The sequence below is a fragment of the Filicampus tigris genome, chromosome 1, assembly GCF_054856515.1.
Source record: "Filicampus tigris isolate MCC_2025a chromosome 1, RoL_Ftig_1.0, whole genome shotgun sequence".
Lineage (NCBI taxonomy): Eukaryota > Metazoa > Chordata > Actinopteri > Syngnathiformes > Syngnathidae > Filicampus > Filicampus tigris.
In genome coordinates this window covers 17,757,952-17,777,035 of record NC_141217.1, presented here as the reverse complement: position 1 = coordinate 17,777,035, position 19,084 = coordinate 17,757,952, and the positions used below count along the sequence as shown (strand labels likewise).

The 19,084-nt window shown below is 41.1% G+C and overlaps 2 protein-coding genes across 9 annotated transcripts in view; both read left to right on the top strand.

Moving 5' to 3' along the window:
• LOC147153062 (nuclear pore membrane glycoprotein 210-like) overlaps window positions 1-2,230 on the top strand; it is a 29,154-nt gene extending 26,924 nt beyond the window's left edge. For all 4 annotated transcript variants that reach the window (XM_086023477.1, XM_086023487.1, XM_086023468.1 and 1 more), the window contains 2 exons: window positions 1,473-1,550; window positions 1,972-2,230. In XM_086023477.1, coding sequence (XP_085879603.1) covers window positions 1,473-1,550; window positions 1,972-2,024 — 131 coding nt within the window. In that variant the 3' untranslated portion in view covers window positions 2,025-2,230. The remainder of the gene's footprint in view (window positions 1-1,472; window positions 1,551-1,971) is intronic.
• Window positions 2,231-7,700: 5,470 nt separating this feature from the next.
• The window catches only part of LOC147153061 (IQ motif and SEC7 domain-containing protein 1-like), a 111,226-nt gene continuing 99,842 nt past the window's right edge, over window positions 7,701-19,084 (top strand). For all 5 annotated transcript variants that reach the window (XM_086023321.1, XM_086023302.1, XM_086023312.1 and 2 more), the window contains exon 1: window positions 7,701-8,259. In XM_086023321.1, coding sequence (XP_085879447.1) covers window positions 7,997-8,259 — 263 coding nt within the window. In that variant the 5' untranslated portion in view covers window positions 7,701-7,996. The remainder of the gene's footprint in view (window positions 8,260-19,084) is intronic.

Genomic DNA, 19,084 nt, shown 5'->3' with positions numbered 1-19,084 from the left:
CTAACGGCAAATCACAGTGATCATTTGTCCCGACAGCCGAACCCGATTGTCCATGTTGAATCGGCCAAACACGCCCCGACAATGGCTCCGACTTTACGACCTTGCGGGACACACCAAACAGACGGTTTGTACTGACTTTCCGATGGCGGGTTGGTGTGCCGAGGCTTTTAAAGAAGCAGTCAACCCAAACAATTTTTTTTCAAGAATGTGTTCTATGCAGGACCACTAGTCGAAACCCAACATTCTCATTAATATTGCGTTTTCAGCCATCTCGGGAGGCCATTTTGTAACTTCTGTCCACTGAAAATGACATCACAGTTGCTCAGGTAACGACCAATCGTAGCTCATCTGTTTTCTGAAGCGGAGCCATTTTCTGAGCCAGAAAACAGGTGAGCCGTGATTGGTTGTTACCTGAGCCATGGGTAGTTGTGCGCCCCCACAGATGGCTAAAAATGAGTGGATTAACTCTTACACCACAAACGCAATATTTATCAGAATGCCTTGTTTCAACTAGTGGGCCTGCATAGAACATATTCTTGAAAAACATGTTTGAGTTGACTTCATCTTTCGAGCATATTATCATCGACAATAAAACATTGTTGTTTTAAAATTTTAAAATTCTTAAAAAGTTAAATGTAAACTTAAACTAAAAGAAGGAAATAGCTCCCTACAATTTCTTACAGTAATAACGCCCCCCCCCCCCCAAAAAAATTATAATAATTACAAACCGAAATGTTAAACCTTGGAATCTTTGTTTCAATCCCAAACAAAAAGAAACAGCACAGAGAGTTCCCAGGTTCAGCAGCTTATCTTTCAAGTTAACTCAAAATTTGAATAAATAGTTCACTTAAGTTAACACAGTTATGAATTGATCTCTCTTATCAGCTGTCAGATTTCTTAAAAAGGGCCGATGCCGATATTTGTCAAAATGCCGAATGTAATCGGTCTATCGCTAAAAGACATTGAATTGAATGTAAAAACTGCAACAACAACAAAAAAATGGATGTGAATATTTTGTCACTGGAAACTATTCAAAGAAAGAAAGAAAATGTAATCGAAAAAAATGTATGTTGTTCAGAGTCGTTCCCCTGACGCATGGTCGTTGTTCTGGCTGAGATGCAAATGTTCCTGACAAAATACCCAGAATGTTCCTGAGAAGTGATGATGGGGGTTGGCATTTCTGAAAGCCTTTTGTGGCATCATCATCATCATCATGTCAGATCAAATTTATGGAAGGAAAGATTTTACCAAACAAGTTGCTGCATCTACAACAGGGCTGTCGTGAAACACGTTCTACCTTCAGTGTGGCAAACACCCACCGCACCCTTCCATTTAGATGTTATGGATGTATTGAAACATTATTCATTACAGCACAGGGAAGAAATAGTTTGTTCTTTTTTTGTTGCTGTTCCCAGGCCTGGGAAGACATTCAGACTGTGATTTCATCCTGTTCTCTCCACTTGTTAACACAGAAGCCTGTGACAGAATAAACCGGATGGTGCCGTTCGTCATGCTTGCCCTGATTGTTGGCGGAGCCATTCTCCTCTTCGGTAGGGTTCCAGTTACTACTAGTAATCTGGATTTATTTGTCTTCATTGTAACACACCAGGATCTAGTTGTATGCACTGTATTACAGCTATTTGTGTGTCAAAAATATTTCCAAACAGCCAGTTGTGAGAATTATGCTCACTGTACTTATTTGTTACAATGATGAAAGATTTAATCGTTTTTTGGTCAATGTGAGGTGGTAATTATTTAGTCTGCATACAATATGTTGGAACAGAACATGTTATTTTTAAAGCTGTATGTTCACTACGCACTGGATATCATTCTAATGATGGGAGGATTTTTGATACATTGTGGCTCCCTCCACCATGCATGTTCCTGTTTGAAAGTCCTGTTTCTGATGCTCGGCCTTGATATTGTCGTGATTGTCAGCTCTTCACCATTGTCCCGTTTTGTCTCCTGCAGTCATCTACATGGTGTTCCCTCCTCCAGAGCAGCAAATGTACTGCCGACGATGATGCTCAGGATGCCTCCACGCGTCGCTGGTAGGACTCGTTTGGAATGATGTCTCCTGTCAGACAAACAATGAATGAATACGTTTGCAAAAAAAAAAAAAAAAAGAATGTGAAGCCTTTGGAATTGCCTGGATTTCTGCATAACTCGATCACCAATTGTGATCTGACCTTCATCGTAAGTCGCAACAATAAAACTCTGCTTAAACTAATACCATACTAACAATTGTGTTTTTGTGTGTTTATTAGACACAACATGCACAGTCACATGTTGTGACAGAACCCTGAAAGTTTCTGGGGTAACCTTTGCCTGGTTCTTTTATCTTTGATGCTCGCTATGCTAATAGTAATTACCGGAGGACTGCACATTCTAAGTTGAACTATTTAATGGATGCCAGAAAAATCGATACACGGCCGTGGAGCTTTTTCTGCGAGATTGTGGAAGAAGGTCTAGCCCCCTCCACCGGGATTCCTACTCTCATACTCTTGAAAGTGTCAGTCTCACGTCGGATCAAAAGCCAAAGAATAGAAATGTGTCTTCAAACGGGTTTTAAAAATGGACAGGGGGGGGGGGCTTGCCAAATGTTTAATGGAAGGTCATTCCAAAGGGAAGGGCCCAGCAATAGAAAAGGCACGATCCTCTCTGGGGCTCCGCTAAGTCCTCGACACGTCCACCTGGTCCGCAGACGGGAGGTGCGTTGGAGTGGAGGAGCTCGGAGAGGTACGCCGGGGCGAGACCATTTAACTCATTCACTGACATTGACAAATTTATTTGTCTTTTTACAATAGAGCCATTCAATCCCAGGAATTTATTTATATATTTTTTTCTAATTTTTTTCAAATGGTAGGGTAAAAGATGGTCTCAAAATGTCTGGCAGCGAATGAGTTAAAGATTTGTAAACAAACAGAGGCATCTTAAAATGAATCCTAAAATGCACTGGGAGCCAGTGCAGGGAGGCTAGAATTGCCAAAGGCATGGATTACTGTTTCTAAGTGCTTTTGAGAAAGGAGGGGCTTTACCTTGCCAGCATGTATAAGATGAATGAAACTGGACCTAACAACAGCACTGATTTTCCAGTCCAATTTAAAATCACTGTCCAGTTTAAAACCCAAGTCCGAGACTGTTGGCTTTAGATATGAAGCCAGGGGGTCAACAGGAGGGAGTGTAGAAGAGCCACTGGGACCGAACACCATAACTTCTATTTTCTTTTCGTTGAAATTTAAGAAATTTAGTGACATCCAGGCTTTGATGTCCTCTAGACAGGACAAAAGTGGTCTTAAGGAAAAAGTGTCTTTTTTGGTCCGTATACCGTGTTTTCAAAGGATGGAACCAAGGGGCAGCAAATACAAAAACATCCATCCCTGCCCTAGACTCAAAAGAGCAACCTCTGAACTGTGGTACTGAGAAACCGCACTTGACAAAACCATCTGGCACAATCCCGAGAGAGAGTTTTTTGCTATTCCTGTCAGGTGTCAATCACAGACCACCTTACGGATCCCCTTTCAACCAACCGCATCACTTTGGCTTTGCCTCGGATGTAGCTCGACAGCTCCCAGCTTGATCAGCTCGCAGGTGAGTTTTCTGCAAACTGTGCCCGGACACAGAGAATAAACTGAATGTCATTTGTGCTTTGCGAGGGAATACTGCCGTAATGAGTCCTAGTTGGATTGTACGCTCACATTTACACGGCTCCATGCCACAAGCATTAAATAGCAGTCATTTCAAAACAGTCACTTCCACATTTGCATTTATTCACATTTGAAGTGAGACTGAGTAGTCAGTCAAAACCAGCCTCGTGCAGGCAGCTCGTGGGCAGGTGATTTCAAATGTATACACCCCACAGGGTGCCCAGTCTGCGTGTGTATTCAGTCAAGACTTAGAACTACACTTAAGTATACCCTTGGGCCTCTGTTGTGGCTGCACAAGCGCTACATGGCTGAACTTATAAACGGCCCTCTCATGCATGAGTTGATGCTCTTTCGGTTTTCCACCTTCCCGGGGGAAGAGGAATATATTGCAGAACAACCTAGCTGGTGCAGAAAATAAAGCATTTCATGTCAGCTGTGCAAGCATGTGGAACTTCTGTCCAAACATAGCAATCATTCATCGAAGATCTACAGTCGATAATTTGGTTGGGGTGGGAGTGGGGGATGATCAAACATGAACAATAAACATTAAATGCGCCATATGCAGTAAACATTTAAGTGTCCAGATACTCAAGATGGTGTGGCACTTGCTGACATGGGGCAGGATGCTGCGGGCATACAAATGACCCTGGTGACTAGGATCCACCGGTGGTCCACAGCAGCGTCACAGACTGATGGGAGGTATTTGATCAAGGGTCTCAGACCTGTTCAAAACCAAAGGTGTGAATTTTACTCAATTTTGCTGGTCCGTCAATCGGCACCTGTCACCGGAAAAGGTACCCATCCGTCCGTCATTTCTCGTGACGAACCGAATTGTAATCGTCAGTCCGTCATTCAGTTCGTTCGTTAAGTCCGTCCATTAGTTCATCAGGAGTCCAGTGGTCCGTCAGTCCCTCCCCCAAAAAAGTCAGTGACGGACTGGCGAACCACCACTCGCGGACGCGATTAGTGATGATTACACCATCGGGTGATAATCCACTTCTGTCTTTCCACCAATCCGTCATTTTTTAAATGTGTCCCATCATTCGTCAATCGTCAGCAAACCGGGCGTTCATCGGTGACAGACTGTCTGATGAATGCCCACCTCTGTTGAAAACCTTTGCTCCAAAGTTTGCAGTCGGAATTGCTAACGGACGCTCCGGATTAGAGCCGAAATGGGCAAGACGAGATCGGCCTAACAAAAAAGAGGTTTTATTTATTTTTTTTCCCGTACAAAAATTGCTATACGGCGTACACAATTTGAAATGATCAAAAAACGTATAAAATACGGGGAAAACGTACAAATTGACAGGTACGTACTGCATGCTCACCTCAAGAGTGTGTAAAACCGTGTCGCTCTATTGGGCCTTGTCTTCCATCACAAATGTCTACTGCTTTTTCAGTTTAAACTATGAGAGAAAGACAAAATTCAAGGACTGCCTTTAAGTTCGGATTTGATTATCTAGATGTTTTTCTTCCAGACCTGCAAATCCATTAGTGCTCCGATTGTTTAAATCTGGATTAAAAAACATGGTGTCTTCTTGGTGAGGTATTATTTTGGGTTTCAGTGATGTTCCCCTTTTTACAGTCAGGGTTAGATGAGGATCCCCAGCGTGTTTGAGGTCGCAACCAAAGCCACTTGAACCTACTAAGAGGTTCAGTGACACTTTGAGCAGATGGATGGATGCTATTGGCACTCCAACAGTACTTTAATGCTGAAGGGTTGTGTGTGTGCATGTGTGGGTGTGTGTGGGTGTGTGGTATATGCATTCTGTATATCATATCTGAAACAACAATAACGTTCAATGTATTGGCAGGGTTGACATCCACCAACAGCACAATGGTCAGCTAATAAAAAAAATCCAAGACTGCATGCTGTCCTTTGAGGCCACAGAATCTGGAGTGCTCAAACACCGTCTGACAGCTGCTGAGGTTTTAGAATTGTGCAGGTCAAGGCCACACATGAGGAAGAAAGAGAGGATCCACTCCACTTGTAAAGCTCTTAGACGCTTTTCAAAGTACCGATTGCGTATATCTGATATTCTGATATTCTGATACCTTAATCTCAAAAAGGTCCCTACTGGCTCCAAAAGCTCTCTTGTCATAACTTTCCAGTTTCCGGGTTTATGTTCTGCGTCTTGTTGGGCTATTCGAAATTCAAATCTCAAAGTCAAAGCAAGTTTTAAAAACAGTATTGGCACACTGATGATATTACTAATAAAATTACTGGTTTAATTCTGTTTAGAGTATAAATGATCCTGTTATCTGGAGTCCACAGTATTTCATTCTTGATGCTCTTGTCCACTGTCCAAACTCATCTGAGTTGCTCTGATCCAAAAAGGAGCCCCTTAAATCACAATAATATCGTATAACACACCCCCACCTGTCATGCCACACATGATGCAAAACAGGTTGGGTCATTTAAATTTTCAGGATGCAAATTCAAGAACATTAGTTTGCCAGCATGCACATTTCATTATCACTTGTCAAACACTATTTATCTTTCGGGCCATGCCACAAAGTCATATTCCCGGAGTGCAGAAGATGGGATTAAAATGCTTACCAGTGAAATTTGGCAGCGTTCATTTCCCAGAGCTGTTCAGCCATTTGCGATCAACAATCCCAGCGGGAGGTTGACACTCTGCGGTCTCTGGCCTTACATGCTGCATGTGTGCTGACACATTACTGTACTCCAATCAACTAACTGTTGTGAATGCTAACACAGAAACAAACAAGGCTCAAAGAAGGTTTCCATTTTAATATTCATAAAGACAAAATCGGGGTTGTTACAGTTTATACGTTTTGTGGGGGGGCACTAATATGGCGCTGCCGATTCATCAGATTTTACAGAGTAACAATTTAACCCCCACAGACCCGAGCACAGATACACCCCTTAGTGATGCTTGAGCACTAGCCCTTTTGTCATGGATGGGAAAAGAATGGTTGCCAGCCAATCGCAGGGCGCATACAGTCTAACAAATACAGTGCATAAATATATGGCAGACATGGCTTAGTTGCACTTGTACTTGGTCTTAAACTATACAACAACATGAGTGGGCCTATTTGTGCGTATACAGGACAAACATAGTAAATACATTAATGATTATGTAACTATGATGATTTTGAGTCAGATTGATTTTTGTGAAAAAATGCAGAAAATAAGTTCTTGCACTGAAGGCAACAGTGTGTCATATGTCAGTTTTTGTTGATTGTGGCGGCGCCATGTGGACAAAAGCGGGAGTGTGTTGACAAAAATCAACCACATTTCCCATGCGTGCCAGCGCGTAGTGTCGTGAAATCCTGAGCCGTCCTTGTAGCGAAAGGAGGAAGTGAGTATGCCGTAAAGCAATTCAGGACATTTGTATTTTTTGTGTGTGCCAGAGTTGATCCCATCCTCCTCAAAGTTGCTTTGTGCCAGTAAAAACGATACAGACCCCCTTGGGACATGAAGTCCCATTCAACTACTGTACTTGTGAATCAATGTTTCATCAAAAGAGTTGTGAGAAAAAAATTATTAAGGTCAAATTCTTGCCCAGTGCTGCTTTAATGTTGGTTTGATGTCAATCAGTTTTGCGCTGTCTTTGAATGCTAATTTTTAATGTAAGAGAATGCTAGGAAATTGGGTGAATCACAGTAGGTTCTGTGTTTATTTTGTTGTTTGCTTCAAACCCTTTGTTGTTGGGTTAGGATAGTGTATCTTTTATACATCCATTGAGTAATGCAAAGTGAAATACGTTACGGGTATGTATTTTTTCACCCGTATGTACGTATTTTGTCCGTATTGAAAATTGCATTTTTGTCATACATCTGGTTAGGAGTGCGTGGTCCTTTGTGGCTCTCGAGTAGCACTTGAAAAACTGTGGCCTCTTCCAGCATTTAAGTTGACCATGTAGAGTATCATAATTGTGATATTTGTGCGTTGCATGTGATGATAAACGGAAGCTAAATGTGGGTCAGCGTGTAATCTGTCTTGAGCCATAATGCGCTCAACGCGACCTGCTGTCAGATTCATAAAACTTGTAAACTCCGCCCACTTGACAGCTGGCGTCTGTTTACAGAAAAGTCGCGGCGGCGGTGGCGTGGACGTGCCAGCCTCGCGGAGCTAGATCGCGGCGTCCGTGAACAAGCCGTCACATGTGGCCACGGGCTCATTGTGACGAGGCTTTTTACGTGACCGACAGCCGACAGTTGAGCGTCCGGGAAGGCTGCTAAGAACGCCTTTATTCGGGATTCCGCTGTCACGGGCAATGGCGAGGCGTAAAAGGCGCAACAACCCGCCCGAGCATTGTGCTTGAAGCTCCCTGGCTGGAGCGTCGCTCAAACACGCGAGCCGCTTCCTGCGCCACGACGACATGGAAATCCCGGCCACAGAGAACCCCGGCAGGGCTGCGGAGTATTTACAAGAGCTCAACAAGATCATCGACACGCAGCAGGAGTTGCTGGAGAGGCAACGGGCGCGGATCGAGGAGCTGGAGCGGCAAGTGTGCGACTTGTGTGCGGAGAACGGCTGCCTGAAGGAGCGGTACCAGCGGCACCTGGCGAGCTGCAGGCTGCTGCAGGGCGCCGACAGCCCGCACTCGCTCGGAGCCATCCAGGAGCATATCACACATGACAAGTAAGCTTTAAGCCTCTTTGCCTGCTGTCTCAAACGTTCACTGCAGCCAATGAAGTTGGCTCTCGGTGCTAAAATGGGAGCCAAACTGCCCTACCTTGTGTGCTTGTTGTTGGTGGACATTTGCGGTCGAAGTATGCTTTGCTTGGCACAGAGAAACTTTTTGTCTCATATTGGTCAAAGCACGGGCGTTTGTGGAGTCCAGGAGGAACAGGTTATGGATATATTTCTTTGTGAGCAACACTGGAAGCAAACCTCACATACATTGTATAAAAATAAAATAGACCTGAAATGTGCAACATTTTCGGAATAATAACACATCCACGCAAAGCAAGAATTTAAGAATTGCCAAGGGTTAAATGTAAAAAAGCTTAACTTCTGTTAATGTCGGAAAATTAAGACCAATCGTTTCCGAAATTCACATGCACATAATGCCCACTTCCACTTGTGGAAATATCAAAACAAGCGCCACCTTATTTTGGATTTTAGTGCTTTCTTCACCATAGACAGTCAGTATAGAGAAAAAGCTCAACAATGCTTAATGTTAGAAAACTACGGCCAAAAGTCACCCAAAAAATCATTTGCACATCTCTACCAATGCCCACATCAATCTCTGAAAATATCAAAACAACTGGCCCAATATTTTGGATTTTATAGGCGTTGAATGTTTTCCTCTCCATAAAAAACAAAACAAAACAGCTTAATTGTCACTGTCAGAAAACTCTGATCAAGCTTTACCTAAATCTATGTGGACATCTCTATCTATATCCACATCAATCTCTGAAGATTTCAAAACGATCGCACCAATATTTTGGACGTCTTCCTCTCCATAGATGCTCGCTACAGCTTAAGGGGGAGGTCATCTCACAAAGTTCTTTACAATGATGCAAAATCCATCCGGTTTTATCCATCTTAGGGGGCGGCCATTTTGACACTTGCTGTCGACTAAAAATGACATCACAGTTGCTCAGGGCTCAGGTAACAACCAATCAAGGCTCAGCTTGCGAACGTAATATGACCAAACGCAGAAAACAGGTTGTAAAAATTGTTGATTCCTTTCCCTTTAATGTTGCTTGAAGTTTGGTGACAATTCATCAAAGTTTTGTGATGTCAAGCGCCATTAAGCTTTTTTGTTTTGGACTGTCCCATTGTCCTAAGTCCACAGTGCAATCGTGGTGCATTTTGTATGTTTTTAAGAGTTGCTGCTTGCAGGCCTTGGCTTGTGTAAATGCAGCCACTATGTGTTCCTTATCCAAGGACCTTAGGACATCTCTTTTGATTGAAATCATTGCCGGTCAAGTTAGCCTGTTCTGACACATGGACGTGTCATTGTAGTATCTAAGTGGGTTTCCACTTATATGTTGTTTATGTACTATTATCAGTCATTTGTATGGTCCCGTACTAGCCACCAGTCAACAACAGCTAGTAAAAGGCAACGCGACATGTTGGCTTTGCGGTGCCATATTTTTGTTACTGATATGTCAGTTGGCTCTCGAGGGCCTTCGGCAATTGCGTCTGTGTACAGGAGATACGTGATAATGGTTAGTGTCGAAACGACAGATCAGTTCATTTATGCACTGGCCACAGACTGCGTGGTCAAAGAAATTCTGAATGGCAGTTGATGTGTGTTACACACAATACTAATGAAACAGACCTGATTCATCAATGTTCCGTAATTTAACAGACTAACAAGCCAATGGCATCAAATCCAGGAGAGGTCCTAAAAGTCCATTTCACATGCATGGTCAGCCACATTAATCCGTGATATATGGAATGCAAAGGCTGCAACCTCAGGGGGAAAAGGAGCGTTCTCAGCTCAGATTTGTTATGTAACCAGCAGGGCATTAGAAGAGTGCAAATCTCTCTGCCAAGGTCCATGTAATAGCCTCACAGACACTAATGAAATTGTCCTGAAATGACCACAAAACGCAATAGACACTCATGCTCCGCCCCCAGCACTTTTGGATACATATATTTAAACAGAACTGCGTGGAAACCAGTATAAATAAAAGTGGTCAACAGGTCGGGCACTTTCACAATTCATAGGATTTTCCCTTTCAATTTTCTCCACGCTTGTCCGCATCAGCCTATCCCAGCTGACTTTGGCGGGAGGCAGGGTGCACCCTGGACTGGTTTTTCAACCAATAGCAGCCACTGGAAACTTGCACTAGTGGTTTTTTTTTTGTGATTCATTAACTTTCAATGAAAGCATGTCCTCTTTGGTGGAAGTGATAGGTGGCCATGTCTGCAGGCAGCACAGCTTCAGTACGGATTGTCTGTACTGTCAGGTTGAATCTGCCTATCGCTCCATTCAGACTTCTCTTTAATTTCTCTTTTGACTCTCTGCTCTGTCACATGATGGTGCCTTGACCTTTTGTGGCTGGTGTCATGAAGAATCATGACAGTAAACCCATACTGGTGACAAATGGACAACATGCCTTTGCTAGCTGATGATACCAGAAGGTGATTTAACTGTGTCCGGCCTTTAGTGAACTTGCTGATATGGATTCGATTTTGGTCACAGTGCAGATGTTTGTCCAAAATTTGTGTCTACCTGTTTAGACTGTCTGAACTCTTAAGACAGTCTGGTCCTGGGAGACAGAGGTTTTCAAAGAAACTGTGATTTGTTCAGTGAAAATGATCAAACACCAGTGCTGTAAAATAGTGCTGCGCGATATACTGAAAAAATATCATCATCGCGATATATAGCCTGTGCAATATGTGCATGGCAAAGATGTGCGATAAATACTTTCATGCTTTGTATGCTTTTATCTGACTTTGACCAATCAGATGCAACCTTAAAAGCGCATCGCCATCCAATAGGAGAATAGTAGCTATGGCCATTACTATCATCGGAAGATAGAATCTGTTTTACTGCATGGCTTTTCCCCCTCTTACATGAACCTCATGAAGTTGATTATTAACGACGATAGAGCAAGAGCTAAAAGCAGAATAGGAACTAACAACTGTTTTGCAGGGCAGTAAAAAAAGATGCATAATACAAAGTTTTGGTATTTGTAATTTACACCTTAGACCAGGAGTCACCAGGTTTTTGGAAACTAAGAGTTACTTCTTGGCTACTGCAATGCAAAGTGAGACCAGTTTAATACACACTTGTGAAATAGGAAATTTGCTCAAATTACTTTGAATAATTTCATTATTTTATGATTAATAATTAATGATATTCGTTCACGTGAAGACACGGACCTTGTGATTTGTCACAAAAATAAGGAAACATCAAACGATCTTGAACATTCTTGAATTCGCAATGTTCCATTACTATTGAATTGTTTTACAAATACACTGTACACACTGCAAAGTGCAACTTATTATAAGCTCTGGCATACACGTGGGAGTTTTCATTTCCGGTGGGGGGGCGGGCGGACGGCCGCCCGGGGAGTCATTTGGAGAATGTTAGCTCAGATAACTACTGCTTCTGTTTAGTTGCTTGTTTGACAATTAACTTATTAATAATTTTGTTTCAAAAAAGCACATTCAGACATTTTCCTTTTATAGCTAATTTTGAGATACTGAGACCAGTTTGTCGTTAGTTAGTTAAACCTTAACCGTGGGCGACATGAAAGGTGATATAAGGCTAAGCTACTATTATTATTTGTTGTTGTTGTTGCAGGCCTACTAGCAGTCGTAGTAGTGTCTGTAGTAATAGTTTTAGCCTTCGAGATTACAGACTAGTATCCGGTGTAAGGAATACAGGATGCACCTACATCATGTTCCTATTCAAGGAAAGGTTAAATGTTGCTACCCAACTTCACTGCCTACCTCATTTTTAAATAGCTATTTTAAAGTTCTCTCTTTTTCACTGGCCCAAGACAATTGTCAAGCTAGCAAACTGGCTGGTTTAAAAATATAAATCACAAACCTTATCAGCGTCATGATGATGTCTGTAGTGTCCCCCCCCCCCATCACTAATCTATCAAAACCCATACCATTTCTGCAGAGGTCATTCATCTTGTAATAGTTGTACATTTTGTTACATTAGGTTAATTGCATCAATCCAATAACTAAATGAATCAATACTACTGTCATGTCTGTACCCCTAATTATCAGGATCGACTGCCTTTGGGAGATGGATAGCTTAGAATTGAGGCTATTCGGTATTGGAGGTAGTCAAATCTACTTCCACCTCTAAATCCCTCTAATTAACATTTTATATCAGATTTCTCCTGCTCAGGATGAGTTTACGGATGTGTCCTCATTTGTTGATCCTGAAGGGGAAATTAGAAATGATGCATCTTGCTGTGAGGCAGAGAACCTGTGAGCTTTAGCAGGGTGTTTTATTTGATAAACAGCGAGCTTAGTAGTGAGCCTTAAAGCTCAAACGGTGTATGAAACACGGCGTTCCGTTGTGTAGTATTCCCGTCCCCAAATTGCCTCACAATATTTACATCAACGCTGAACTATTCTTTTCTGGCATTAGTGGAATTTTTATTTTTGCGCTGTATTTAAATCCATTCGGTCATTCAGTGCATGCAGGTTGTTATGATGAATCAAGTTGGAAAAAAAAACACGTCACATTACAATTGTGAGTTTGACTTTATTGCAGCTCTTGCAAAAAAAGAGAAGGAAAGGCCTACAACAAGTACTTGTATTTTGAGTACATTGGGTGGGTATGTATGCATGTACTCTACTGTAGATACTTGGTGGATCTGGATCATCTGTATTGGACTCATAAAAAAAACAAGGTAACGCTGAAAAAGTGTATTGTGATTCATGCCATAAAGTCGGGATTGATGGTTTTTAGTGGAAGTGCAGATACTGTCAGACAGTTACTATAGGATACATACAGTAAAGGACGCTATGGCCAAGATATATCATACAGCCTGTAATAATATTGGTAGGTTTTATTTATTTTATTATGTTGATACAAATTGAATGTAGTGACACTGACAGTATTACAAAGTATATGTGACAAGTACGTACATGTGTTCTCGCGTGCACACAACACACTGACCTGAGCTCCTCTTCGTAGCTCCTCCTAATTAATCCATATTTAAGTTGGTCAACTCTATTGTGTGATATGAAAGCCAATAATACTTCGCCACTAATATAATTATACGCAGTAGAAACACCACTGTTCTCTTTTTTCAATGCCGAGAAACATCATGTTGTATTCTAATTCGTGCGCATTTCCCCACCTTTTCTATTTGGTTGTAATAAATGATAATTTAAGTCATTTTTAAAGCGTATTCTTTCAAATAAAGGTCCTTTCGAATGTAGTTTTATAAGTAGTTAGTGGTCACATAGAAAGAAAAAAACATTAAGAGAAAAAATGTGTGATGGTCAGCGGTCCAATATTGTGAGGTGTAAAGAATTCCACCCTTTTTATGGTTTAGTTTTCATCCTGTGATATATTGAGCTGACAGTTTTCCCCCTCGCATGTTATACAGTATGACTTCTCCGTCTGCCCTCCTATCGAAAGCAAGTGCAGAGATCAGTAAATGTGATGCTCTGCCGACAGTGATTCCTGTGGATGAGTCAACAGATTGTCCCTGTGATTACTACAGAACAGGAATTTGGAATATCCAAGTGCTGCACAAATATTGGAATGAACCTAATAAATGTACAACGCGTGTAGCTGTCCTTGCTATTCATCTACCCTTGAGTTGTGACGGGGCTACTATCAGCATTCCAAGTGGAAAATTCTGCTTTGCTGACTTCTAAATAAAGCCCGTGTAAACGGAAAGTTGGTGTCAAACCCAGGTAAGGATTCAACTTCACACGCCTATCGTGTTTCCTGATAGTTGAGTGCCTTATCGGCTCTGACCTGATACAATTTCTGCTGACCGTGTACAGTTTTCACTCCTAATGGTGTTTGTTTTAGCAGCCTTCTACTGTTGGTTGCATCGCTGCATGGCGCTCTCATTGGAATTAGCTGACAGGCAACATTGTATAGGCTGGCACCTTCCTGCTCTAAACATCGGTGATAAATGGCATTTTGTTGCAGTCTGCCACCCCCACATGCTGCTCCGTTACAGCAACTGGAAAGTCATCACAGGTCACAAATGAATGTGTGGATGAAGCATTTTGTTTTGATGGATGTTTTTTGTTTTGCATGATACAGTGAAGGAAGGTGGTTTCATCGGAGTTGCACCAAAGCTGTCCTCTGGGATTTAGAGTGGAGTAGTGCCTGAGTTTACTTTGATTTCATCTCTTTCTGAATGTTTTGCATTCCAACCTTGTCCCATGCCGGGGTAAGCCAGCCGGGTGACAATATTTGGCATACGAATGCGATGGCTAGACCAGTGATGAGCAGATGTGACACTTCTCACTTTGCTCTAAGATTACAAAAATATTTGAGCTGCTTCACATGCATTTTTTTTTCCTGTTGCTTCATCTGAAATGAGTTCTGGTGATGATGCCAGTGCATCGGCTGCAAATAATGACATACTGTATGTGATTTAAAGCACTGAAAAATGACACTGGTCAACACATTTTTACAAAATGTTTTAAATTAGAGATGCGAGTTAACTTTTCTAGATTGAATTTATTGTGCTAATCCTCAATCATGTATTTTCTCTAGCACATCAGGTTTCCATAAAAAATAAAAATAAATAAAAAATAATAATAATGATAATACATTTAGTAATGATAATATATTTAGTAATATTTATTAATTCAGAGTTAAATTCAGGAACAGTTAGAATTGTTTTTCTCGTAAAAAATAGGCTGTAAATTACAATATGGGTGTAATATGTATTGCTCACAAAAAAAAAAAAAAAATCTCAAAAACCTGATGTGCTAGAAAAAAGACATTTACATTACATTTAGAGACACATAAAGCCATCTCTGATTTATATTTGCTGTTGACCAGTGTGATTAATTAAATCTCAAAACATTATATATTTGTTAGTTTTTTGGAGCACCTTTACAAAGGTGATACTGATAATGTTTGACAGGTATTAATTTAATAAAGTAACATGTTTATAATTGAAGTATATCCCACTAATAAACACGATATGTCTAATATTTTGGTTACCTCGAAACAGTCAAACACATGATCTCAGTATGACGCAGTATATTTCCACGCCACCACAAACTAATCTAATTTACTAATTTGATTAGACGGTGTCAATAAAACTGAGCATTATCATCATTATAAATGCGGGATATTTTATACAGCGCTTTTAACGGATATCGTTACGTTTTGCAAGTGGACTGCTTCACTAAAATGTTAGTCAGTAGTCTGCAGACCTTTCTGCTAAAAGAAACCAAAAAATGTGACATGAAACAAAACTGAAGTCATTTCAAAAAGGGGCTTTAAGAAACGCTCAAAGAATCAAGAATAGAAATGGTAGTCTGTAACAGTCACAGAAGGTGGAAAAAAAAAATGAAATCACCCAATTATGAGTGAAAAATATGGAATCATGAAAAAACAACAACAAAAGAGCATGGACTTATATAAAGTACTCTTTGTTTGTCAGTCTTCTCCTACTTTCTGTGATTGCTTTTGCCAGATCTGCTTTGCAGGTAGGAGCCATTTCTTCCATCTTCCACCAACCATTTTCAATTGGAATGAGATCCGGACTATTTTCAGGCCATGGCATTGACCTTATGTGTGGATTTCACAGTTTCTGCTTAATGGCTAGATGCATTCTCATCTCGAAAACTGATTTCATCATCCTCAAACGTGCCTTCAACTGATGGGATAAGAAAAGTGTTCTTGTGCATTTTTTGAAGATGTAATGGCCGCCACCTCCCCAGTGCCTTGACCTGACATGCAGACGCATATCATCAATTTGCATGCTTTCTTCAGGCAGTCGTCTTCATAAATCTCAACGGAACGGCACCACCCAATGCAGATTGGCCACTCGTCACAGAATATGACTTTCATCCAGTCATGCAGCATTGCATGATGATTTACCGTCTTTAAGAAGTTTGATAATCCTCTCCTTTTCTTTCAATTTACTCTGTCATGTTGAAGCCATGATTCATGTCGGTTCACTTGACGCAACAGCTCTCCAAGGTGTGATCACTCCAGCTTTAACTGCAGACTAACGAGCAGTTCTAATCTGATGCATGTGTTTGAAAACTGAAATTTGAATAGTTTCCTCAGAATTTAGGGATTCCATAATCTTTCCCTCTGCTTGGTCTAAAAATGGAACTAACTACTGACTACCACATTTTTTCCTTTAAGACAGAAAGTTTCCTTTTGAAACGTTATTTTTTTTGCCATGAAATGCCGTTTTTTTCCCTACAAATTTACACAACTGAATGAGCATCTAAAACTGGTGATTTTTTTTTTTTGTAGTTCACATACAGCCAGCTAACAGCTTCAGCATGTTTTGGTCCCCCCATGGCAGTGAAGGAGAGCATAAAGGAGAAGAAGGCCGTCTCTTGTGTCCGGCAGCGCCCACTCATTTAGCCCATGATCTGCTGAACAATCAGTGCGTCAAGCCGTATTTACGAGCCCATGAACTGCCTCTTGCCACAGAAGCCCCCTTTAATGAAATACTCCTGCTAGATTAATGTCTTCGCTGGGATGATTTGCATTCAGGCTCTACCAATAAATCTCAAGCAATGGACAAATACAATTTTCAACTTGCACTCCAAAACAACCGCAGGCGTCCTGCGTTAGTCCTCCTGAACTCTTCCTGTTCTAATCAAGCCTACTAAGAGGCCGTCTGGTGGGTGTTCATTGATGTGGCCGGTCATCCCCCCGGAGAGGATAGTCGTGATTTTAATGAACAGCGTTATCCCTCCCTCTGATGGCTCTCCTGGCAAAGGCCACCACACTGAGGGAGGTCAGAAGGTACGCCACTGACCTCATATTAGTTGATGTCACCGTACTCAAAGTAGAGCCATTGTCTTTGTGTAACTTCTAATGAGCAGGAGGGGATGAGAAGAACTGTGTCAGTAATTGCGGTCCCTTTGGAAACCGAGGGACTTTAAGACTTGGCCTTCGTCCCCGGTTTCCACCGTCCACGTTTTCTTGTCGGTCGCAGTGCTCAACTGATATCCTTTCAATATTTTTTTTCACAAGCCAAAGCAGGACTCGGTTCACTTTATCTGAGAAATGGCCAAGGTATCGTAGCTCACAGGTCACTGGGTTTTTATTTCTTTGTCAAAACAAATTCATTTGAAAAGAGAGGGAGTTAAAAGTGCCTGCTCACTGACTGCTGGTTCAGTGGTTCACGCGTCTCATTTCTGTGCAAGCAGCATGGGTCCAGTTCACACTCAGTGATGGCGAATGCTTGTCTGTTTTTGACTGTGTGTGTGTGTGCCCTGTGATTGACTGGCAACCAGTCCCGGGTAGAGGTGTGAACCCTCATTGGTCTCACAATTTGATTCGATTTTTTGTATTGTTATAATGTCAACATTTCAATATCGTGCTTGGTGATGTATTACTATAGTTTTTGTTTTCATTACAATAAATACAAGCAGTCAGATACAAGCTTCATTATATTATTTAAAATACTTCATTATGTTATTTAAAATAAGTGCAACAGAACATTTGTCCATGATGTGAAATCACAATAGTCATGAATATTATAGGAATGAATATTATAAACAAGGTCAAGTTTCAAAACCCCCAAATATTCCTGTGCACTAATGTAGTGAATAAGAGAACTGGGCACAGGACACTTCTGAAACAGAAAACAATGTCCACAAAAAAAGTGAAGGTTAAGAAAAAAAAGCAAAACGAACTGAATGACACACTTGGTTTAAGGATGTCTCTTTTTATCGAGACTAGGTCCGCAACCAATGATTTTTCTTAATAATTGATTAATCTTTTGAATAATCACTGAATGTGATTAAAAAATCCCTATATTAAAGACATTATTTGAAAATAACAGCGCAGAAAATGCACAAACTTGAAATTAAGGTTCAGGTACAATGTTTATCGTTTTCCAAAGTAAAAGCAGATGTTTGCAAATGTTTTATTTTGATTCAACACAAAAATAATTCTGCATTCAGGAGGAAGTCTGAGAATATTGAATGTTGAGTGGCTGAAATTCTGAAGATTTTGACCATTTTAAACTAAACAAGGTCTCTAAACGATTAATTGATTATCAGAAATAATTCTAGATTCCTTTGATAATCGATTACTTCTTGATTAATTGTTGCACCTCTAATAGTGACAATATCTCAATTGGATTTTCTCCAATTGATGGGGGAAAATCTGCCCTGCGGATACTATTGTGTAACATTCAAAATAAGAACTTTGCAAGTGTTATTTTTCAAAATTAAAAACAAGAACTTTGCAGAAACTATTCGGCTATTTGGCGAGATTGCTAGCACATCAATTCTTAGTCAGCACTTCCCTTGTCTGGTGTAGCTATTCATGGTGGAAAGTGCTAACGTGATGATCCCTATATTCAATTTTAGTGCAACAGGCTTTACGCGTTGCTGCCCTTTCAAAAAATGTATCGTAAGATGTCTTCTGATATGTATGATAGGCTGTTGACCAGCCCAAGGTGTACCCCGCTTCTCACCCAAATTCAGCTGGGATAGGCTGCAGCTCACCAGCAATCCCGTGGATAAGCGTTATAGGAATTGGTGTCCGAATATTGTTTGAAAATCTTGTTAGCTAACTGTTAGCTTGTGGCCTCACAGGACCATTTTGTTCTGTCACGTATGCGATGAATGACATCAATTAGCTGAGACCAGAGCTATAATGCTATTAAGACACCAGAAAATGACAGAGGGCAAGATTTTTTTATGCCACAAGCTGAAAATCAACACCATTCCATTATAATTGATTCGAATCTGCCACTATATCCATGCAGAGTCATTTATGTAGTTTTCATCATCCATATTCCAGGGTGTAGTCTGTCAATGGACCAAAGCCAGCTGGGATAGCTTCAGC